This window comes from Pinus tabuliformis, chromosome 6, assembly GCF_031772625.1.
Source record: "Pinus tabuliformis cultivar Carrire ecotype Pingquan chromosome 6, CPIR1, whole genome shotgun sequence".
NCBI lineage: Eukaryota > Viridiplantae > Streptophyta > Pinopsida > Pinales > Pinaceae > Pinus > Pinus tabuliformis.
The window spans coordinates 1,422,076,872-1,422,102,323 of NC_142292.1; the positions used below are offsets into that span (position 1 = coordinate 1,422,076,872).

Here is a 25,452-nt window from a genome sequence, read left to right on the forward strand (position 1 = left end):
TACAAACAATCAATGATGAAAAACTTAATATACAAACTTCAGGCTAATGACAGTGATCCCCCCAAGAAGAATAGTAATGAGAACCATACCTCATTCATATCAACCCGAAGTTCCTCAAACCATGCTTGTGCATCCTTTTCTTCCATAATGCATGCAAAATAGATGCATGCCAGGGCTATCATATAAGGGGGATAAGTCAAAATCAGATCCGTCCTGTATGTATCATTTACTAGAGCCCTGCATGAAAATAGAGTTACATGAATGTTTCCATTGATTTGAAAATTCGTATTATTTACAAATTACTATGAAATTTGAAATTTCAAAACAAAAATGGTTGTTGAAATGGTCTCTCCATTCCTTCCTACTAAAAGTGTACGTAAGGATACAGAAGACTCACCTAACCTTTGAAAAACTAGTCGTTATTTGACCAAATTCACAAAGATTGGAAACCTAATAGTTAAGCATGCCTCAAAAGAATAGATAGAATGAAAAACACTGGCAAAAAATAAATGAATCATGATACATCCAATATCATAAGAGACAAGATGATCCAGATATGGTTGCTAATGATAAATATATTTTTCTCAGTGTTTTTATTTAATAATAGATGACAATCGACATACATTTGATGCATGTTATTTATTCGAAATACTAGTGATAAGAATCCATGTGATATATAGGATTGTAGAGGAGATAAAGGAGATTAATTCAGTCAGTAGTTACAAAAAAATCGCAAGTGTCACTCCTAAAAAAGGCAGTGAATTAATTTTGTGAAGAGGCAACAGAGGGCAATCAGTGTTATCCCCGAAGGGATACTTTAGATGGCAACCTCACAAGGCTATGGCTAACTGCATGAGCTCTCTTGCTCATATTCTCTAGACTCAGACAGTTCTCTCAGTTTCTCCTTCAGATTTGTGATTGTACTAACTCGGCTATGGTTTAACAGATCTCCTCCCTCACTCCTCAGATGATAGATGCATTTATACATGGTATATTATGGTTTTTATTGCTCTACTTAATATTCCATGTATCGGTTTCATATTTGGATGTGGTGCTATAACTTCTGCGTCAGTCGTGAAAGTGGTGAAACACTGAAATGAGATCCAATAACACTTCATAACATTTATAGTATTATTATTTGCCTCGGTGTACCATGGGGGACGCAATTTCCCATTAGAAGTGTCATCATTTCTCAGATCAAGTTGTACTCATAGGAAACTGGTTGAGGTAATGTTTTCAACATCCTAACCATACTTAACCCTTTACATTTCCCCTGTTTCACTTTGTCCATCCATAAAAAGGCTATTCCCATTCATGTTTGACATATCAATGTCACCAGAAAGGTCTGATTGAGAAAGCCTAAGTCAATAAAGCTAAAAGCCAAAAATAATTAAGCTTAAGCTATGCCACCTCACTATGAAGCCAATGCCCCAAGTCCCATACTTGTCTGTGAGTATCTAAAGAAAAAAGGGACTTGTTCAATGAAATGAACACGTAAAGAAAAGGACAAAAGGGGTAGTAGGAAATAGTATTGAGAAAAACGCAACTCAATGCTGAAACTCCCTTTTGAAAGCTTCTATATAAAATTCTAGCTCTTGAAAGCTAGTTGAACAAAGTTATAAGATCTATACAAAAACTTATAAAGCTTTAATGGTCACCACATGAAGTTTTCCCCTTCCCATTATATAATTATTCATCACGTCACCTACCTTTTACCTAGGAACTTGGGAAATACTCTTTGTCCTAGGATTTGTCACATATACAACGGTTAATGTTGTTTCTCCCATGGTAAAACTTGGGAAAATTCTACAATTCACCTTTATTATGTTGTGTTAAGAGAAATCACTAAGTTTGCACCACATAACAGCTCACAAAGAAGTTGGACCCACCACTAGAAATGGGACTGAATGGGGATATGTATACCATGCCTCGAGATCCATGACACTACATTGGGATCCATGATGCTGCCTTGGCATCCATGTTGATATATTTGGTCATATCTATTGATATTAGGATCCATGCCATTTTTCTTGGGATATGTGTCACTACAATAGAACCCATGACAGTGCATTCGACGATGACAAGAATGCCACATCACCACAGATGCCCGATGGACCACTCTATGATAGGTCCCTTGCCCAGTTGGACACCTTCACTCAAACACATGCTTGATTACTCGCACTTAGACCACACAACGTAGATTTGTTGAGATGGTTGAGGGTTCTAGGAGATGGTTACTCATGGTCACATGTGCTTACAATGGTTATAAGAGGTCATGACACTATCATTATTTTATTGAGAAGCATCCATCATTGAGGAGCCACACATGCCACCTTGCTTTGGATGCTCGCCTTGGACGTCCTACACATGTGGCATGACACATGCTTGTTGGGAGGTTGTTACACTTTGAGATGCCTTCTCCCTCACTTCACGGAGTTGGTTTGAGGACCCTAGATCTTGGGCATGTTGTTAATTTTCTTCAATCATTTGTTGGGACACTAGCCCTTTTTGAGGACACTCTTTTCCTTTGCCCCTTTGGACCAAATGTGTCACTTATGGTTACACTCTTGACCTCTACCTATATGAGGGAGCCTCCTCATTTTCATTTGATGGAGAATATTGAGAAATATGCCTACTAAGTTTATTCTGCTCTTTTATTTTTTTCCAAGTGTTGTTCTAGAATATTACAAGACTTGTTGGTGAATTTTCAAACTATGCTAGGAGGAGCTATTACAAGGTCAAAGAAGGGAACTTTGTTGAATGGAGTAGAGAAGCAAGGGTTTTGCTTGCCAAAGTGAAAAGGCTAGCTGAGGAACCCATAAGATAACCACTTTAGCAGAATTTTATAATTATTTAACTATTTCTTAAAGTTGGACTTGGGAAAAAATTTTAAACTCCTAAGTTAACTTATGATTTAATCTCAACCCTTCATCATGATCTAATCTCAGCGATTGAAAGTTACTTTAGGGTTTGGGTTGAAATTATAAAAGGAGATAGAGCGAAGTGGAGATCAATTCAAAGAGCACAAGAGAGTGTACGATTGGCTCAACAAGGAAGTTAGGGTTTGCGGCAGTCAGTGATTAGATCAGCAACCGAGAGGCAAAAGAAAGGGGGCCAAAGAGCTTCAGCCTAGTCCAGAATAAGCACAGCAATACATTGATCCACAGTGCGCAACGGTAGGTCGACTTGTGCAGTCGTACAGTGCACAGAAGGCAGAACCAACGCAGCCATACGATAGCACGAGTGTGCAAATATTAGCGCGAGTGTGCAGGGGTTGTATCATTTGTTGAAGTTGGATTTGCTATAAAAGGGAAGCATTCCCTTGCTGTAAAAATTTCCAGATTTTATTTGTTGAGCTAATAGAAAACACACACAATGTTGCAAGTTTTCCCCAAAGTTGGGGTTTCCGGGTATATCTTGTGTTCTATATGTGAGATGTGTTTGTCTTCCAATTTATTTATTTTCTGTTGTGCATGCTAAGTTAGAAAACTCAATGTATTTGCAATTTAAATTTCTAGTGCAGCAGTTGTCTATATTTATGGTTTTTATACTTAGAAAATTGTGAATCAATTACTAGGTTTTAAGGAAATCTAACATCGTATCAAAGCATAGCCTCTGATTGAAGACCAAACAGTCTTTTCTTTAGGAGTAGGTTCTACAATTCAGAGGACGCGAGTGTATCAAATCGATTTGGTCGCTGGGGTTTCTAGGCTGTGCAATTTGGCCATATGGCATATCAGGGTCTCAGATTTGTAGACAGATTGAACGGTGCGTCTAACTTCTGTTCGTGGAGTGAAAGGATAGTAGTGGTGTTGGAGGAACAATGGGTATGGGATTTTGTTGATAATATCCCAAACACACCCTCTAACACTTAGCAGTTAACTTAGAATAACAAGATGGATGCTAGAGCAAGAAAGTTGGTATTGAAGGACAAGCTTAGGAATATTACAATGTCCAAGTCAGATTATGTGGTATCTTACCTCACCAAGTTTTCCAAAGTAAAGGAAGAGTTGGTTGGTTGGGTGAAACAGTTCCAGATATGGATTTGGTAAATTTTGCTATATTGTGTTCCCCAAATCGTGGCAATCCCAAGAAAAGAATCTAGATTGGGAGTGATTATGGGGAGATTGTGTTCAAGAGGAGATTCACAGACAAGCTAAGTCACATGTTAAGGCAGAGGAAGATGAAGAAAATTTCACTCTAGCGAGCAAAGGTAGCAGATCCAAGGACAAGAAGAAGAAAAAGGATCTCAACAAGATCAAGTGTTTTTTGTGCCACCAGCTTGGGAATTATGCTACTAAATGCCCTAATAGGAAGAAAGGGTCCAAGAAGGACTAAGTAATAGCCTCTACAAAGATTGATGACTTCTCTTCTCATTTTAAGGAGGATTTTTCACTCATTGCTTGCATGGCAAGCTCAATGGCTACCATTTTATGGTATGTGGACAGCGGTGCATCCTGTCATATGACAGGAAACAAGAATTATTTCAGCGAACAGTCCGAAAGGGGCATGCAGTTCAACATTGGGATGGGAGATGAAAGTACTGGTACAGTTCGATTTGAGAGGGAGTCTGGTAACGCTCTTTATGTCAGAGATGTCCTTTACATACCTACGCTCAAGAAGAATCTCGTTTCAGTTTCAACATTGGAGGATAAAGGGTACAAGGTGACCTTCAAACAAGGTAGGGTTTTCATAAAACCCTCAGACTCCAAGGTGGCAAAGTAGATCAGAGTTAGACACAAGAGCCTATATAGATTGCAGTTTGAGACAGTCGTAGCATTAACCAATGGAGGGAGTCGTGACTTAGGAAGCAAGCTTGGGGAGTTATGGTATAGGCACATGTGGCATCTGCACCATGGAGTGGTAAAGATTCTCAAGGAGATAGGGACAAGATTGCCACAATGCAGTGTGGATCAGCATGAAGTGTGCAAGGGTTGCACACTTGGAAAGTATGCCAAATCATCTTTTCCTAGCAGAGATAACAAGGCCAAGGGTATCTTGGACCTTGTTCATTCAAATGTTTGTGGTCCTTTCTCTACAACATCCCTTAGTGGGTACAAGTATTATGTCACCTTTATAAATGATCACTCGAGAAAGACTTGGATATTCTTCATGAAAAAGAAGGATGAGGTCTTCTTGAAGTTTTTGAAGTTTAAGGCCTTGGTTGAGAACCAGATTGGCAAGAAAATCAAGGCGCTGAGGTTTGGTAATGATGGGGAGTACACCTCAAATGCATTCAAGGAGTCGTGTGCCATGGAGGGCATCAAGAGGTAGTTGACTACACCATATAATCCTCAGCAGAACGACGTGGCAAATCGCAAGAACAAGGCCATAGTTAAAGCAGCCAAAGCCATGTTGCATGACCAGGGGCTACCCAAAGTTTCAATGGGTTGAGTGTTATAGATCTGACCCAGAAATATATGAGAATACAAATAAACCCACAAATAAATAAAGTGCTCTTATACCACTTGTTATATATCTGATCTGAAAATATATGATAATAGAAATAAACCCAGAAATAACAAGATCTTAAATATAGAAAATGCTTCTCTTTATTGATCAAACCCTTAAGGTAGGGCAACACCATATATTCACTCCTGAATGAAGGAGAACACTCCACGAGCCATATGCTTGTTCATACAATATTCCTTGACATCTCTCAATGGAGAGTCTCTAGCCTCTATATAGGCCTCATACATACAATACCATGGGTCATTACCATGGTTCCCTTAATACCATCTATCTAATACAATGGGCTTATTACATTATTGCTAACTACTTGTGGTCCCTTACATGATACGGGTTAACCACTTTATTTATTACTATGGCCCATCTCATTATTACATTATTCCCTTGGGTACCTCCCTCTGTACCCCATACTATCCCCCCTAGGTATACTACACTGAGGCATGCAATACAATAGTTTTCTTGCTAAACCAGAGCCGACACAAAATCTTGGAGTGAGTTACACCAGAGGAGGCATTTACAAGAAAGAAACCAAATGTGTCACATTTATGGATATTTGGTAGCCTTGTGTACCACCATATTCCATAGGAGAAGAGGAAGAAGTTGGAGCCCACAGCAATGAAGGGCATCTTCGTGGGCTATAGCGAGACATCTAAGGCATACAAGGTGTATATTCTGGCACACATGAAGACAATCATCAGGAGAGATGTGAATTTTGAGGAAGATGGGGCCTCGAGGAAGTCCTTAGAGCGTGAACAGATTACTGTGCAAGAGGAGCAGCAGGGTCCCAAGTAGGAGCTTCAGTCAGCACCTCAAACTACAGCTCAACATGTTGATGGACAGGTCGAGCAACAAAAGGATGAGGAGGGCGCACAATTGGAGGAGAGAGTGGAGCCCACTTAAGCAGTGACTCCCACCACAAGGAGAAGGAGCACAAGATGGGTGGATTAGTTGATCCAGGAGGCACAAGAGTGAGTTGGTGCTCCTAATACATCAATAAAACAAAGCAGATAGCCATAGAGATACACGGGATATATGGCACTTATGACGGAGTTGTTGGATGTTGAACCTTCCCGTTATTAGGAGGCAACCACTCAATAGATGTGGAGAGATGTCATGGTGGAGTATGCATCCATCATGAAGAATGATGCCTAGGAGGTAGTGTCGAAGCCAAAGGGAAAATTTGTGGTGGGCTCTCGTTGGGTCTACAAGATCAAGCGTGGGGCTAATGGGAGCATCAAGAAATATAAGGCAAGATTTGTGGCAAAGGGGTTCGCGCAGGTAGAGGGGATCGATTATGACCAGACCTTTTCCTCTAGTGGCCAAATATTTGGCTGTCAGGGCCATTGCAGCTATTGCAGCACAGATGGGGTGGAAGATCCACCATATGGACATTAAGATAGTATTCCTCAATGGGATTGTTGAGGAAAAGATTTATATTGAGCAGCCAGAGGGATTTGAGAAATGCAACAGGGAGACTCATGTTTGCAGACTCAAGAGAGCCTTGTATGGGCTCAAACAAGCTCCATGGGCATGGTATTCTCGAATAGATAGTTAACTTTAGGGATTGGGCTTCACCTAGAGTGAAGCAAACCCCAACCTCTACTAAATTGTTGTTGGAGGTGAGTCGCTTATTCTAGCATTATATGTGGACAATCTGATTTTGACAGGTGCAAATAAGCTCATCCAAGAGTGCAAGAGATATCTTGCAAGTGAGTTTGAGATGAAGGATATGGGGATGATGCACTATTTCCTTGGTATGGAGGTTTGGTAGGGCGATGGTGAGATCTTTGTGGGAGAGGGCAAGTACACGCTGAAGATTTTGAGGAGATTCCACATGCAAGCTTGTAGGCCCATGACCACGCCTCTAGTCACAAACTAGAGGGAGGTGGATACATCCAAATTGGAGCAAGTAGATGCTTCACTTTATCGACAGTTGATTAGGTTGTTGATGTATTTGGTGAACACACGTCCAAAAATATGTTTTGTAGTTAACTCTTTGAGTCAATTTATGATTGAGCCTACCAGAGCGCATTTGGTTGTTGCTAAGTATGTGTTGAGATATCTCAAGGAGACAGTAGAGTTTGGATTTTGGTATAGATAGGTTGATGAGATGAGGCTTGAGGGCTTCACTGATTCAGATTGGGAAAGGAGCTTCCCAGACAAGAAGAGCAGATTGAGATGTGCATTCAGTGTTGGAAAAATAATTGTTTCTTGATTCAGGTGGACACAGAGATCAGTTGCATTGAGTTCAACCACGGTCGAGTACATGGCTAACATCTTTGTAGGGTGTGAAAGTTGAGGATGTTGATTTTTCAAAAATCTTCTAAACTGATAATTAGTTCTTATGATTTCTTAGGTTAATCTTTTCTTGCATTCACATTCATCATAAAGCAATTACACAGAAGATCTCAACATTAGAAACAAAATGCTAGTAAGTTCATGAAGACACAGCCAAACAAGAAACACAAGAATTTTACCCTGGGAAAACCCACATGGGGGAAAATATAGCACCCTTTTCCTTAGAGAAATTATTCAAGTCAACGGAGAGACATTTAATTCTTCAAGTCAAACTGACTAGTGATATAACCTTGGACACACCTGGTCAGGGTTTCAAACTACCCTCCAGACAAGTCAATCTGTTGCCCAAACAATTTAGCCTAGTGAGTCTGCCTCAGAATTCAGTTTGCTGCCTTCCACAGAGATTCAGTCCTGCTACCATCTCAAAAATTCATCCTTATCTTGATCATAATAGTCCCTCAGATGATCTGAACTATTCCTCATAAGTGATTAAATTGGATGCCCAAAAGTGGAGGATGAATTGCCTTTATGTAGTGAGCAAAGGTGCCCCGCAAGTGGTGTGACAGTTGGGGTTGGGATAACTTAAATAGGCTAGAGCTTACCTTATATTTGGAGGGAAAAAATCATAATTCAAATTCAAATTTTATTCTTTTTGAAACTGACATGAAGAACAAGTCTTACATTAATCATTACATGTATTTTAAGGGCTAAAATATAACTTATGAAGACCGACCATAGCTACAAAATTCAACACTCCCTCTTGATAGGGAGGTATTCATAATGACTATCTAGATGTTCTCTTGTTGACAAATTTCTCTCAAAAAAGGTTACATCAATTCATCATCAGCATCAACACCGTCCAACTATCATAATCCTGGTCAGCAACTCTAACTCATGGCATATCAATAGCATCAACTAGTTACCATAATTCTAGTCCATACCTCTGACTTATAGTGCACCATAATCCTGATCAGTACTCTTGACAAATGGTATATCATTAGCATCAACTAGTCACCATGACTTTGGTCAATACCTCTGACCATAATTCTAGTTGGTACTTATGACCCAGACTAATCTTGGTTCACCATCATCCTAGTCAATATATTTGACTCATGGTGAATCTCCAAAGGCCTTACTATTCATGAGTAATTCCAGGCATGATGGTAAATGTGCTCACTCACCCTATCAGGAGATTCTGACCCTGATGTTGAAAGGCACCCACTCAACTGAGTGTCTGGGCCTTTAGGACCATTCTTTCTAATTCTGGTCAACATACTTGACACAGAAAGAATGTTTGTCCTCTATCGGACCATTCTCCCTAATCTCGATCAACATTCTCGATCAGGTTGGCCAGGAGAATGGGCCAAAGTGTTGATGTAATAGCATTAGAAACAAACATTAATTTCAATGAACATACTTGACACAGAAAGAATGTTTGTCCTCTATCAAACCATTCTCCCTAATTCCAGTCAACATTCTTGACACAAGGAGAATGTTTGTTTCTGATGCTATTACATCAACATGTTGATTTTGGGTAGCATCGGATGTGCTCTAGCCATCAAATTTGGTGTAGAGGCTAAGGCACATGAGATCTCCAAGACCCAGAAATCGTTTAGAGAAATTCCACCCCGATGAGGAGTTATTAAAATAATTAATATTTTTAATGAGTTCCTTAGTCAACTTAGGAAAATAAAATATTAATGTGTATTAATAAAATATGGGTGAGAAAGTTCTAAGTGGCAAGGATCAAGCCAGTTCTAATCTTAGCCGTTGATTAGAGATTAAATCACAGCCATTGATTCATCAACAGGAAAAGTATAAGAGAAGGCTTGAGGGTCAGTTGGAGATACACAAAGTTGATCAAGAATTCGATTTTCTAGGGCAGAGTTTGCTGAGAAATCAAGTTAGTGATCTGTTGCAGCGAGGGGCAGTTCAGCAGAAGGCCGCGAATACATAGCAAAGAGGCAGAGAGACAGCGTAGAGCCTAGGAAGGCTGATGCAGGGGCATCTAGGACTGACGCAGGGGGCCAAGAGGTTGATGCAGAGGCAGCAGAGGCTAACGCATAGGCATCCAGGACTGACGCAGAGGGCCAAGAGGTTGACGCAGAGGCAACAGAGGCTGACGCAGGCAACGCAAAGGATTGCAAAGTTGATGTTGGGTTGAAGAGGCAGCGCTGAGGAATTTCCATGGGGAAAACTAGGTGTTGAGAGGCAGACGCAGAGCCGTAGAGGGTGACGCGTTTCCAAAGAGAAGCTTGGAGCATCTTTCGTTGTCCAGCTAAGGAACTATCGAAGTTGTTGTGGGATCAATCATCCGGTCACTGATCAGTTGGAATATCTGTCTCCGAGGAGAGGTACTTCTTCCAAGGAAAACCTCTGAAGGGTGAGCCGTTTCTGGGACCCTAGTTGTATTCAAAAATCTGCATAATAATAAAACCCTCATATCTGCTGCACCGGTTTTCCCGCATTGGGTTTTTCCGGGGACAATTGTCCAAAAATAACGGTGTCCCTTGTGTGATTCTCTCAATTATTTCAATTGTTGATCTGTATAAGTGTGAAGGTTGCATTTGTGTTTATTTCAGTATTTATATTTATAAATAACTTGTTAATGAAAAGAACAAGTAGGAGATAATAAATCAGATAATCTGATGTGTCAGACTTAGAAATCTCCATATGGCACCGGAGCATTGCACATCACATGAGGACTGAAGGCACCAGCAGAAATCTGAAATTTGCAGCAGTAGCAGCTGTCCAGAGACACAACATTGTTCCAAAGTAGAAGCAGCTAGAGAAGAAGTGACGCAGAGCCTGCATCATCATTTCGAGCCAAGGGAAGGGCCAGCACAGAGGCAGAGAGAGGCAGAAGAAGCTCACAAAGAGCCATGTCATCCTGCTCAGCCAGGTAGGATTGACGCAGTTGGCCGAAGGGGCAGATTCAACCTTTACCGGGATTGCACAGAGCCTAAAAGGCTCAGTTTCTTTAGTTGTCGGGGCTTGGGGAGCTGTGGGCAGATTGTGATTTGAGGAGTTGGTGGGACATTGTTTCTGTCGAAGTAGAATAGTGTCTAAGGAGACGAAGCCAAGGTAGAGGGAATCACTACCTCGATAGATTTCTAGCCAAGGAATCCAGATTCGTGTTGCAGCGGCAAAGGAGGATTGGATAGGAGTAGTTCGAAAGTTGGCCAAAGGATTTCCAGGAGGGAAATCAGAACTCAGAGGGAGTCCAGAAGAGGAGCTGAAATGGCAATGAATGGACTAAGGGTTCAAAACAGGTTGGACGAGGCTTCCAACTTTGTCATCTGGAAGATCAAGATCCTGGCAATCCTAGACAGACATCACATCAAGGAATTTGCCTTGAAAATTGTAGTTGTCCCAGTTGACCCGAATGCTAATGAAAAGTATGAGGAAGCCGAGGCGAAGGCAAAATGCTTGATCCTAGATGGGGTCAAAGATCATTTCATACCACATATTGCTGGGAAGAACACGGCAAGGGAGATGTGGGAGGCACTGACCACTTTATACCAGGGCTCTTCCGTGCAAAGGAAGATGCTCTTGGAGAATCAGCTGCAGTCATATCAGATGCAGAAGGGTGAGCAAATAGATCCATTCCTTCTCAGATTACAGGAGATTCGTGACCAGCTTACTTCCGTGGGGTCTACACCGGATCCAGAGTTTATGCTCAGGACTGCCTTGAATGCAGTCTCTGAGAAGTGGGAGACATTTGTCCAAAGTATTCTGGGCAGGACTACTCTTCCCAATCGGGAGGAGATGTGGGCAGCTCTTCGACAAGAAGAGATCAGGAGGTTGACCAAGGCAGGGAGTAGTGTTAAGGGAGTCAGAGTCAAGAAGGAGGAGAAGGAGGATGCAGCTCTCGCATCTGCAGGAAAGCAGGGGCTACAGAACAAGAAGAAGAAGGACATCTCCAAGGTTAAGTGCTTCCATTGTGGGGAGCTAGGACATTATGCATCCCAATGTCCCAGGAAGAAAAGCAAGGGAGAGGCTTCTGATTCAAAGATAGCTCCAGCTAAGGCGGAGAAAGAGGTCGAGAGTGATGATGATTGTGCCATGAGTGCTCATGCACCTCTAGAGAAGAGGTGGGGAGACATCGAGTTGTAGTCAGGAGGACTACATACTAAGGGCAGGATCCTTGAGGTGCCCAAACTCTTGGATCACATCCGGTTACGGGAACCCTTAAACACAGTAGCATGATGACATGTGTCGGGGGAGCAAGGTGGAGCGGCAAGACAGTGCTAGAGTGCAAAAGTCTGTAGCAGCACAGTGAAGGTTGCAACGGTGCGAGAGGCATAGAAGAGGTTGCAGCAGCACAGTGGCAACAGAGGGAGCACAGGATAGCAGCAAAGGTAGCTTCAGCATCACGAGGCTTCCAGACTAACCAGGATGTCGGTGTTTGGGTGAAGTCAGTTACTTACTTCTCGGTAACTGAGTTGCAGTGCAGCAATTAGTAGTGGCAATGCTATGGGCAGCATGAGGCAGCATTTTGAGAGGGAGCTGCAGTACAGATGTAATGGCAGTGGCAGTGTCATGGGCAATCGTACAGGAAGCAATAGTGCAGTTGATGTGGGGCAGCAGGCCAAGTATCAACACAGAGGACCGATTCCATAGATCAGTTTGGTGCTTCTATTGGGAAACACTGCTAGAGCACATTCCTCGCTAAGAGGGAGTGTTGATTTTGGGTAGCATCGGATGTGCTCTAGCCATGAAATTTGGTGGAGAGGCTAAGGCACATGAGATCTCGAAGACCCAAAAATTGTTTGGAGAAATTCCACACAAATGACGCGTTATTAAAATAATTAATATTTTTAATGAGTTCCTAAGTCTAAACTTAGGAAAATAAAAATATTAATGTGTATTAATAAAATATGGGTGAGAAATTTCTAAGTGATGAGGAACAAGCTAGTTCTAATCTTAGCTGTTGATTAGAGATTAGATCACGATCGTTGATTCATCAACAGGAAAAGTATAAGAGGAGGCTTGAGGGTTAGTTGGAGATGCACCAAGTTGATCAAAAATTCGATTTTATGGGGCAAGGTTTGCTGAGAAATCGAGTTAGTGATCTGTTGCAGTGAGGCGCAGTTTGACAAAAGGCCAAGAATACATAGCAGAAAGGCAGAGAAAGTGTCAGAGAGGCAGAGAAAGTGTCGGAGAGGCAGTGCAGAGCCTAGGAAGGCTGATGCAGGGGCAGCCAGGACTAACGCAGAGGCTGAGGAGGCCAGCGTATGTGACGCAGAGGGCCAAGAGGCTGACGCAGAAGCAGCAGAGGTTGACGCAAGCAGCGCAGAGGGCTACAGAGTTGATGCTAGGATGAAGAGGCAGCATTGAGGAAATTTCATGGGGCAGAATGGGTGCTAAGAGGCAGACACAGAGTCGTAGAGGGTCATGCAGTCCCTGGAGGGTGACGTAGTTCCAGAGAGAAGCTTGGAGCAGCTTTCGTTGTCTAGCTAGGGAACTGTCGAAGTTGTTGTGGGATCAATCATCCTGTTGTTGATCAGCCGGAAGAGTGTTGCAGGCGAGCGCCCCCCCCCCCTCAATCCCGCTCCCAATCCGCGTTCCGAGCGGGAACGGGTCGGGAGCGCACTCCCTAAAAAAAAAAATTCCGCTCCCTGGTTTTTTTCAAATTGACATAAGGAGCGTCGCTCCGGAAGCGATTCTTATAACCCGAGAGCGATCGGGGAGCGATCACTCCTGACCGCTCCCGGGTTATAAAAATCGCTCCCAACAGCGATGAGCGATGCCCGAAAAAAAACGCGCGATATAACAAAAAGAAACGCGATTTGTGTGAAAATAAAGTGAGGGAGGGAGGGAGGGAAAGAATATAAATAGAGAGAGTGAGAGAGAGAGAGAGAATAAGAGTGGGAGTGAGAGTGAGAGTGAGAGAGAGTGAGAGTGGGAGAGAGTGAGAGTGAGAGTGAGAGAGAGTGAGGAGCAAGGAGAGAGAAAGAGAGAGCAAGGAGCAACAGAGTGAGAGAGCAAGAGAAAGCAAGGAGCAAGGGGAGATTGAAGAGCTTGCAAGGGGAGATTGGAGGCCAAAAAGGTAGGCTCTACAATAGAGTGTCTAGCAATTTTTTTTAATGTTCATTCCTAAATAAATAAATAACTTTTTTTCTCTATTTCCCATTCCATTTTTTTAAATTTTGCAGATTCAAAACTTCAAATTTCAAACATCATGGTTATATTTCTTGGAATTTTCTTCTTCTTGGTTCCTTTTTTGGTTATTATGGTGTTGGAGAGTAGAAAAATGAGGGTTGAAAATGAAGAAGGGGGTCATAGTGGATTTGATGAAAACCCCGATGAGGAGGAGCTGGAGGAGAGTGAACATGAGTAAGCTCAAAAAACTAAACAAGACCAAACCCCATTGTGGAAATATGTTAATAGGCCTAAAGCAGGGAAAGGGGGTGGAACCACTAAATGTCATTGCCCCCATTGCAACAATAATTACACAGGTTCACACACCCATGCCAGAAAGCACCTCTGTGGGAAAAGGCCATGGGATGGAAATAAACAAATAGGAATCAAAACTTGTACAGATGTGTCAGCAACAGATAGAGCCAAATACATAAGGGAAGAGAAGGAAGCCCAATACAAATCTAAAAAATCAAAGGGTTTCTTTGAACCAAGCTCACAATCAAATGCACAAAGAACTCCTTCAGCATCCTCCAAAGGCAGTGGATATGGAGGCAGAGGGTCACCAAGTTTAAGGCGTAGAAACATATCAGATTTCCTTGATGAAGGGTGTAGGAATGATGTGGATTCAAAAGTTTACAGGGTTCTCTATGCATGTGGAATACCACTCAATGTTCTTCGCTCACCTTATTGGCACGAAATGGTTTCTACCATAAATGATGCCCCTAAAGGATACAAGAGCCCTGGGTATGACAAGGCAAGAACTGTTGGACTTGATCATGAAAAAGCAAAAATATCACATTCTTTGAATAGAATGACAAGTTCTTGGACTGACCATGGGGTGTCCATTGTATCTGATGGATGGAAAAATGTAAAAGGTAGGCCACAGATAAATGTTCTTGTTGTGTCTATTAGTGATGCCATCTTTATTTCAGCATATGATTACTCAGACAAGTTCAAGTCCGGCATCAACATTGCAAAACCATTACTTGAAACAATTGAGCGTATTGGGCCATACAATGTCATGTAAGTCATCACTGATAATGCTCCTAATTGTAAGGCAGCGGGAGCAATTATTGAGGATAAATACCCCAACATATTTTGGTCTGGGTGTTTGGTTCACACAATGAACCTTTTGATGCATGATATTGTTAAGAACAAAAATGAACAATACAAATGGATTGGTGATTTGTACAAGAGAGGCAAAGAAATGATAAAATTTATTACAAATCATAGCAATACCCATGGCCTTTTCCGCAGTCACTCAAGATTGGAGTTGTTGAAGATTGCGAGGACTAGATTTGGTAGCTATTACCTCACCTTCAGGTGCCTTTTGAAGGTAAGAGAGTCATTGGCTAGCATGGTATCAAGTCCACACTGGCAGGTATTAAAGGAAAGGGCTACAAATGCAGCTGACAAACAAGGTTTTGAACAGGTGGAGGAGGTCGCTCTTGATGGTATGTTTTGGGCACGTGTGAGGCAAGTATTGGATTTCACCAAGCCCATTTATCACATGATTCGGTTTACAGATATAGATACAGATATAGATAAACCAGTGATTGGCGAGGTGCATGAGCAGATGGATACCATGTTGGGGCAAATAAAATATATTGTTCATAACAATGATCCCAACTTGTATAAACTGATTCACAATTGTGTGTGTATACGATGGGATAAACTTAATGTTCCACTATTTTGCTTGGCGTATATCCTTACGCCAAAATACTACTCTACATCTTGGTTGGGCCAACCTGCACCAAGGGGTAGGATTAGGCTCAAACCCCATATAGATGAAGAGGTATCTACAGGATATTTGCAAGCATTAGAAAAGTTGATACCTGATAGGGAGGAATGTGCTAGTGTGCGTCTTGAATTAGGCAGATACTTCAGTTGCACTAGTTTGTTTGGTACCTTTCATCTAATGGAAGATAGAGACAGATTTGATGCTCTCACATGGTGGGAATCATATGGCGGCTAGGGACTTTTGCCAAAATTGGCAAAAAAGGTTCTCTCACAGGTTGTAAATACTTCTTCTGCAAAGAAGTGTTAGAGCACCTACAACTGCATACATTATGTGAAAAGAAACAGACTCGATGAAAATCGGGCAGAAATCTTGGTTTATGTGCACTACAACTTGAGGTTGTTGAGTCATTATTGTGATCGGGCTTATGAGGATCCAACATATAAAATTTGGGACAACACCCAGAGGATGATAATTTGGAGGATGGCACTATACATCTTGAAGAGTTGAAAGCGGAACTTATAAGAGAGGAAGATGAAGCAATAACCATGCCATCTCCACCATCCAGTAGCAGTGCTCGAGTTCCGAGTCTTGTTCCTTTGCGGTCGCCGCCTCCATCTACACCCTCACGTGGAGGGCATGTGCCTTCTGGTTCTAGTCGTCAGTTTGTGCGGGAGGAGACTCCTAGAAGACCACCACGACCTACTCATACATCAAACACTTCTCGTGGCAAGGGCCACATGAAGTAGTAGATAATAGATTTACAGTTTACTTGTCTTTTCTAGTTTCTATTAGTTTTCATAACTATTGAGTCTTGACTCTTTCATATCGTAATGATATTTTTTGTAAACAATATATGACTGTGACAATTTAAGTTTGAAGTTTGAATTTGGCAATTATAACACAATGGTAATGATTTTGAATTATGAATATGATGCTTCGTGAGAGTTGTTTCATTTCATTTCATAATTCATTTTATAACATTTCATTTCATGTTAGATATTATTTCTTGTAATGGTTAAACTTAGCTTACAAGTACAACTTTGGTGATCAATGATGATAAATGTTATATATTGAATTTTCAATTTTGAAAGCTTGAAGTTGAAACTTTAAGATTGATGAATCATGATTCACGAAACTCAATATGTTGTATGTTACTAACTCGTGGACGAGGTTGATGAAGATTATAACTTCTAGATGATTGATGTTATATGGTTCAATGATCAATCTATGTTTTTTTATGTTTTTATATCTAATTCATCATTCTACATGTTTTTGTTGACATATATGTATCAAAATATAAAATATATATATATTATATAAAAATCGCTCTAGGATTCGCTCCCAAACCGGGAGCTTTTGAAAATGTCGCTCCCACACCCATTTTCACTCCCGCTCCCTGCTTTCGCTCCCACTCCCAAGTAACACTGAGCCGAAATATCTGTCTCTGAGGAGAGGTACTTCTGCCAAGGAAAATCTCTGAAGGGTGAGCCATTTTTGGCACCCTAGTTGTATTCAAAAATCTGCATAACAATAAAACCCTCATATCTATTGCATCGGTTTTCCCACATTGGGTTTTTTCAGGGATGATTGTCCAAAAATGACGGTGTCCCTTGTGTGATTGTCTCAATTATTTCAGTTGTTGATCTGTATACGTGTGAAGGTTGCATTTGTGTTTATTTCAGTATTTATATTTATCAATAACTTGTTAATGGAAAGAACAAATAGGAGACAATAAACCAGATAATGCAATAGGGATTTCTGATGTGTCAGACTTAGAAATTTTCACACAACACTCTAGCCCATTCTTTTGGTCAACCTGATCGAGAAAGAATGTTTGTCCTTGATGTTGCTATTTCATCACTCCCTCTTGCTGAGACATACATGCTCAATCATTCCAAGCTTGTCGTCAAAACAATACGCTTGACTATAGAATAGTACTAGAGCCATACTACTCCCTTCTATACCATGTCTCGGTACTAGATCTCAATGTGCTTTGACTTGTCATTGTCACCTACACTTGATCAAACAATCCTGCAAGTAGTTTCTGAAGCCATACTACTTCACAACTAGCCAACCAAGCTGTAATATATTCATCTTCTACGGTACTAAGTGCAATAGAATCTTTGCATGCTATCTTGTAAGTGCACCTAATTGTTGAATATCTATTTTCTTCATGTCTAATGCATGGAATAATGTTGATTCTAGGTTATGCTAATTGCGCCCTAATTTGTTTAAGATATACTTAATGCTATATAGATTTACTATTACATGCATTACTCATATAACTTGTGAATGAATTGTCCCATTGGTGAACTCCTGGTAGCTCTCCCATGAAAATTTCAATTGCTAGGGCATCAAAATCTCATCCTCCTTAAAAACTTATTGGATGACTTATCACATTATAGACTCCACTCACCCAAGAATAAGGCAATGGCCCTCCTTTGTTGGTGATCATTTTAACTTTTATCCATACATTTTCTCTTTTCTCTTTACCCTAATTTGGCCCCTTTAAGGCCAAGCAACCAAGCTAGGGCTTGGTGCGAATTCCTAGGGAAGAAGAGTTTCCAAAGTTAGGGAGTCTAAATGCTAAGAGGATAGTCATTGCTATAAAATCCATCCTTTTGGTGCCATTCATTTCAATTTTGTCCATAAATTTCTTTGCCCTAATTACTAGCCCTAAGCTAACCCTAGTTTTGGATTTAGCTTCAACTTGGGGGGTTCTTAAGGGTTTCATGTGCTTTGTTCTTATTGAAAATTGGTATTTGAAACCCTTTCTCCTCACCTAGACCTTTAGCCACCCCAACTATCAACTCATTGATCAAGACCTAGGTATTGGTTTGCTTATATTTGGTTTCTCTAAGGAAAGTGTATTGCTTCCTCTTGGAGCCTTGAGCCTAAAATTGTGTCTTTCCATTGTAGATATCCATACCTAACAGCGATAGAAATAAATTTCCTAGCCTAAGCCTGGCTTCTATTGGAAGATCTTTGATCTTTTGTTGTTGAATATCATCTGAAGATATTTTCTTGGGTTGCTATGTGATATTGAATAGCTTATCATTGTATATTATCCAAACCCTAACTTACAGGATACAACAGCCTCATTCTTGGTCTAGCCATAGAGTATTTGAACTCTAACATAGAACATCTAGGTCATCCTGGGCCCTACCATTGTAGGTCTCACACTTCAAACCTAGAACACCTATTAGGTGACCTTCCACACACTGGGAGTCCTCCCTGTGGGAAAAGCAAGTATGTTCGGTCTTCATAATTATCTTTGTACTTGTATCAAAAGCAAAAAGAAGGAAAAGAAATTTATATTATTATAATTTATTTAGTTAAGCATGTTCTTCATGCTTCTAGGATTTGTTGAGTCATAGATTTGAAATTGAGTCAAAGTCCATTTGGACTCTTTGTAAAGAAAAAGAAAGAAATTCTTTGTTAACTCAAAGAGAGTCAAATAGTTAGTCCTCCACAGGGCCAAGTCAACCCTCCAGATGGTCAAGTCAGCCTGCTAAACAAATGTGACCCTTCACAGTGACAAATAATTATATATTGGGGTAAATCCTCCACCGAGAATGATAAGAAGTTCGTTCAATGTCTTCTGTAGAAAGAAGTGTTGAGAAATCCTTAGGGCAGTTTATTAAGGTTTCTTTTGTTTGATTTCTCTTTAACATGGCAATTACTTGTGATTTCTTATTTCTTTTTCTATTATTAAGCTTTTATCAAGACAATTGCCAAAACTATGAAGATCACAAAGACAAGAACACAAGATGTAGGCACTCAGCCAGGGCAAAACCCCTCTTGGGGGAAAACCCAACCAAAATTTCTTCTCTTCTTCAAGAACCAAATCAAATGAGACAACCAAGACCTCTAGACCAACAATAGGTCCTCCTCCTCTTGAGAAATCTAGGGCATCGAGATTAAGTGATTTCTCTTCTACTGATAACTGTTTGTGAATGTTTTTTACTTCTTAGATTAGGATCCTCTTTTATGTATGTTATTATAGTGTTCATCTTTATCAAACAGCTACCAATGCATAAACCATAAAGAGACAAGAGACAAAATATAGGCTATTAGACAAGGCCAAAACCTCTCCCACTTGAGAGGAAAACCAAAACAAAATCTTCTTCTTATAGAGACTTCATTTGATGAATACCAAGACCAAGACCCTTGACCTATTTTCCACTCCAAGACCAAGACACAAAGTTTCCTTGATGAGATCCTTAGTCAAACTTCTGCTCCTTCCTCCTTCTCGGCTACTCTTCAACTTCGACTTCCTTTTGCTTCAGACCTGCACCTTATTTCGGCCTCCTTGGAAAACCTTAGTTGCTGCACATGTGGTGATATAACCCCTTAATGTCCTTCGCTTAGGTAGAAAGGCTTTCTTCTTCGACTTGTTGTATTAGCTTGTATACTCCTAGATTTGACTTCTAAAATAGCAAGACAGACTTCGGCCTTCTCTGCGTTGGAAAATGTAACTATGTTCGATCTTCAATAATGTACTTGAGTCGTTATGTAATGTACTTGTCAAAAATAAAGAAAATAATTTTTATTATTATTATTGTGACTTGTGAAAGAACGGGTTTCATGCTTGGGTCACCATGTTTTAGGTCAAATTCCCCATTAAGGACTTCTAGGATACTCTTCTTAGGCTTTTGAATCATGTAAAAAGGTTTAGTATTGAGTAAAATATGAATTATGGAACCTCTACACCATGTTGGCCTAAGGGAAGATCAAGTCAGCCTACAACTCTATTCGACCCCACAAGAAGCCTATAAAAAGGACATCGAATTCATTTGGAGCATCACTTCTCATCAAGTTTGATTTCTCTCTACTGGGCAAAAGTGCGAAAATCTTGTTGTTGGGCAGAAGTGCAAAGTGGGTAGCTGGGAAAGTCTGTTTCCGCGAAGCTGAAGTGAATGCGAGTATGGGTGAGTCTAAGGAGTCAAGGAAAATCGAAATTTTGGTGGTGGTGTCTCTCTATTTCATGCTTTGGATTGGGAGATCGAAGTCTTCCAACTTGGACTGTTGCCGGAAGTTGTTAGCTACTGCAAGTCGCTACATAGTCGAAGTTGTTGGGAAGAGGTCAATCTTCTAGAGGCTGACTTGGTGTGGAGGGAAGGTTTGGTCTTGGTATGGTTGAGGAGTCTCAAAGAATACTATTGAAAGGAAGAATTACTTTGACTAGGTTATTCCCTGGCATGTGCCTACATCTTGTGTTCATTGTTTTATGTGTTGCTGCTTTTGGTAATTGTTTGATGAACTAAAGGAAGATGATATAAAGAATCGTAATAATAAGAAACATCACAAGTAATTATCAAGATCAAGGAAATCTTTATTGCCTTTATGATTTTCCAACATTTTATCAGAGGTTTGGTGAAGAAAGAAGAAAAAGGCAGATCCATTCATAGGCACTATCTCAGGGAAAGAGTTTATTATATTCAAGGAAGATGTCTAACTCGATCAAGGGTGAGAACAAACTTGAAAGAGCATCTAACTTCAGATCCTGGAAGAAGAGGATTGACCTAATCCTCGAGAAGAATAAGGCGTTGGATTTGGTAGAAGGAAATGTAAAGAAGCCTATAGAAGAAGCCAGTGATGCCGACAAAGCGAAGTTCAAGGATTTAGAATTGGTGGCTATGACTCTAATGGTAGAAGGGATAAAAGACAACCTTGTCCCAATCATAGCTAACATCAATCATGCTCAGGGGATGTATCAAGCCTTGTCGAAGTTGTTCACTATTAAGAACATTAGTCAATTAGCAAGTTTGAAAAACACATTGAGAAATATGAAAATGACTAAAGAAGATGTTGTGGCAACCTTCATTGTGAAGATAGCTAGACTCAGGGATGATCTTTTGGCCATCGATGAGATTGTTCCAGACAAAGAATTGGTGATCACTGCTATATTAAGATTGCCACCCTCTTGGGGTGCATTTGCTTCAAGTCTCAACAGATGGAAGGTAGCTCCCACTTTTGAAGAATTATGGACCGCATGTAGTCAAGAAGAATTAAGGATCCCAATGGTTGCCAATCCTGAAGGAGTATCAAATGCTTATGTTGCTCATCATAAAGTAAAGAGATCGAAGGGACCAAGGAAGAAAGTTGGCATGTCTAAGATAGAGTGTTGTCAATGTCATAAGAAAAGTCACTACAAAAGTGCCTGTCCCAAGAATCCAAGGAATAAGAAGAGAGGAAGAGATCAAGCTAACTTTGTTGAAGAAGGAGACTCAAAGAAAGTCAAGCCTGAAGAATCTGACATTAGGGACTTACACTATTAAGTCATTTGCTTTACATAACTTATTTTATATGTTTTAGAATTTATAGGTTTTTAACATATCTTTGGAAAAGACATTTTTGTATTGCTTTAAGTTTGTAGATTTCCCTCAAGCTTTGGAGGGAGCTCCCAACAACTCTCAAAGCTAAGTATCTCATGTCTTTTCAGTTTTGGGTTCATGTACTCATTTAGTTTTGATTATATTAAATATTAATCACCTTTCTCCCTATGTTGTCTTGATTAGGAAAAACATTTGCAAGGAGGAGGATCTCTCAAGACAAGGTAAGTCAAGAAACAAAGGTATGCATTGAATACATTGATTGAAAGGATTATTTATTTGATAATCTATTACTAACATTGTTATGACTAGTTGTATTGAAGCCTAGTAATTCTTGTTTGGGTGATTCATCTCTTGATAAATCTACCCACACCACTCATATTCTTGATTGACTATGTTGAACCCTGGACAAGTTTTGGAAAACCCTATCCGAAGGGTATGCTAACGTGAATATCTGAAATCCTAAAAGTTGCTTAGGGTGATTGTGAAATGCTAGTTGAAGTTTTATTGATAATGTCTCGTTTGGGATTTTGGTGTGATCTAGAAATCCTAACTTGTTAGGGTTGAATGATGAGGTCTAAAATCCAAACCTTTGAAGTTTTGGTAATGTTGGGTTTGCTATGTTTCTACATACGAACCCTAGCTCATTAGGGTTTGGTGAAATGTGTGTTCTACATTGGAACCCTAGCTCATTAGGGTTTGGTGGAATGTGTGAGCAAGACCCTTATATTGACTTTAAAATGTTTTCCTTGGTATGTGTGTGCTTTGTCTAATCAAACCCTAGTGTAATCAAAATGATTGTGTGCCTAACTCTTATTTGATATTGTTGAGATGTTGGGTTTGACTAACACATGATATGAAATATATTTGCATGATGATGAAGTCTAGGCATGTATAGATATGTCCTTTTGGGAAAGGCTCTTGTTGCAAAGCCGAAGTGAATGTTCCAAGTTGAATTGTTGTCGAACGTTGTTAACTGTTGCAAGTTGCTGCATAGTCGAAGTTGCTGGAAAGAGGTCAATCTTCTAGAGGCTGACTTGTGTGGAGGGAAGGTTTGGTCTTGGTCTAGGGTGAAGAGTCTCAAAGAATACTATTGAAAGGAAGAATTACTTTGACTGGGCTTTCCCTTCGAAGGAGGTTTTTCCCTAGCATGTGCCTACATCTTGTGTTCATTGTTTTATGTGTTGCTGCTTTTGGTAATTGCTTGATGAACTAAAGAAAGAAAATATAAAGAATCATAATAATAAGAAACATCACAAGTAATTATCAAGATCAAGAAAATCTTTACTGCCTTTCTGATTTTCCAACCCTCTGCAACAATAACAGTCCTTTCCTTCACATGTGTGAGTGGAGATCAACCCTAAAACAGTGCCAAACACTCCTAAAGACTTCGCTCTTCTTGCTTCTCTCTTCGCTGATGACTAGGCCCCTTCATAAGTGATCCTCGCACTTATTGATTTCAGACTGAACTTGCTTCACCGAAATTCTACCTTCGGAAATAAGATCAAGTTGCCTGTTTATAGTTGTTTGCCAATATATATAAGCCGAGATGAGTTGAGTGTGAACCGACATGTCCTTTTGAGAGATTTCATTATTCCTTTTTAAGCCGACTGTAGGAGGTATCTTTGTTTGGTCTTGGAGGGCCTTCTTATTCATTTAATGACATACAAAAATGTAACATGCCCAAGAAGGGTACTTCATACATGACATTGACTCAATTTGACTTTTATGACTAGATGACAAAACTTAAAGGTTCACAATGGGAACCTTAACTCAAATAAAATTCCTTGATCATGAAACCCATGAATCAAGTACTACAAAAATAATTTTTATTTTCTTTTTTTCATCAATTACATATGTCATTATGAAGACCGAACCTAGTTACGCTTTTCAACACTCCCTCTTAAATAGGGAGGTATTCATAAAGGTACTTGGTCATTCTCAATCTGAAGAATTATCATAAGAGGAGTCGGATTGGTAACCCATTTGTTTAACATCATATCAACCAGCATTGTCACGTAGCAAGGCCTTGACTAACAGCTCTATCTCTCCACAAGATTTGAGCTCAAAGTTGGCGAGACCAATGATGTATAGACACCCTCATCATTGTCTCTCTCAAAACATACCCCACCCAGGTTCTCAGGGTGTGTTCCACTAGGACTATTCTTATCTTGGATTCCCAGTCCTCAAAGAATAGCGGTCCTCTACGAGTACTCTTATCTTGGATGCCCTAACTCATCCTCAAAGAGTATCAAATGCCACACGTTTACCCAATCCTCCATTTTGTCCTCCCAAGTGAAGACAAGAATGATGTGTCTATCTCTCCCTCTTAATTAGGGAGAAAATACCTATTCCAATACAGGAATGTACTCATTCCTACAAAAGGAATGTACCTAAGCTCCCTCTTGGCTTAGGAATTTTGCTTCCAAGTTTCTACAAAGTAAGGAACTTGTTTCCAAGCTCCCTCTTAATTAGGGACCTACAACAGCTCCTCAAGTGGAGATGATGGGACAATCAGTTGCTTAAAGAACTCCTCTTCATGATGTCATGAACTTCTCTTCTTGATTCAAGAGTCTTCATATTTTGGGACTTCTTCATAGGGCACAAACCATCCATCACTTTCATCCATGAATCAATCATGTCATCATCGGAATGTGATCCATCAGTTCATATATGGCCTTCCTTCATGCCATGTTACCTTCTTCATGCCATGTTTCCTTAAGGATCTTTCATCCTACTACATGGGCATCGATGGTGGTAGATATCCATAGACCTTCCCTCAGCAACCTTGCATAAGCCCATCCACATATTTGTTCAAAAACAACAAATGAACACTTAAATCAAAATTACATTTGTGATGGTCTTCCATCATGACATCTTCTAGTTTGCATCAACATCCTGCATACATATCGACACATCTCCCAAAGATATATATTGTCAAGGGTCTCTTTCTTTTTCAAACTTCATCAGAGTCTACATATCTTTCTTGGAGATATCCTAGTCAGATCTCTTGGTTCTCAGATGTTGATTGCCTTTTCCATGGTTGCATATTCCACGATCTCTTCCTTCCTTTCTTTTACACATTTCATTCCCAGGAACTTCTATCAAAGTTCCTCCAATTATTGTCAACCACCTCATATTACATATGAGGACATATTATGTTGATTTCATCTAGTGAATATGTGACCCATGCATTCCTGCATCCCTTCGAAGGAGGAGATCCTTCCTTTTGATTATGTTCTCAAGATAGAGCATTGATCCATGTTACCTGCAACCATATGACATGACTCTACAATATCGAATGTAAGCATACATACCTCATTTTCCTTTATGTCATCCAGACTTTCTTCAGCAACTTCCTTGATTGAAAGAACTTCAATCCCTTGATATGCTTAATCTCTTTTGTCATCATACCATCATCCCATGAATTCCACAAGTTTGGAATTCTTGATAAAACACTTGCTT

The 25,452-nt window shown here is 40.3% G+C and overlaps 1 protein-coding gene across 1 annotated transcript in view; it reads right to left on the reverse strand.

Moving 5' to 3' along the window:
* LOC149263979 (cyclin-C1-1-like) overlaps positions 1-25,452 on the reverse strand; it is a 241,976-nt gene that overhangs the window by 534 nt on the left and 215,990 nt on the right. Inside the window, exon 8 of the mRNA XM_089427184.1 lies at positions 90-237. Within this exon, the coding sequence (XP_089283310.1) occupies positions 90-237 (148 nt within the window). The remainder of the gene's footprint in view (positions 1-89; positions 238-25,452) is intronic.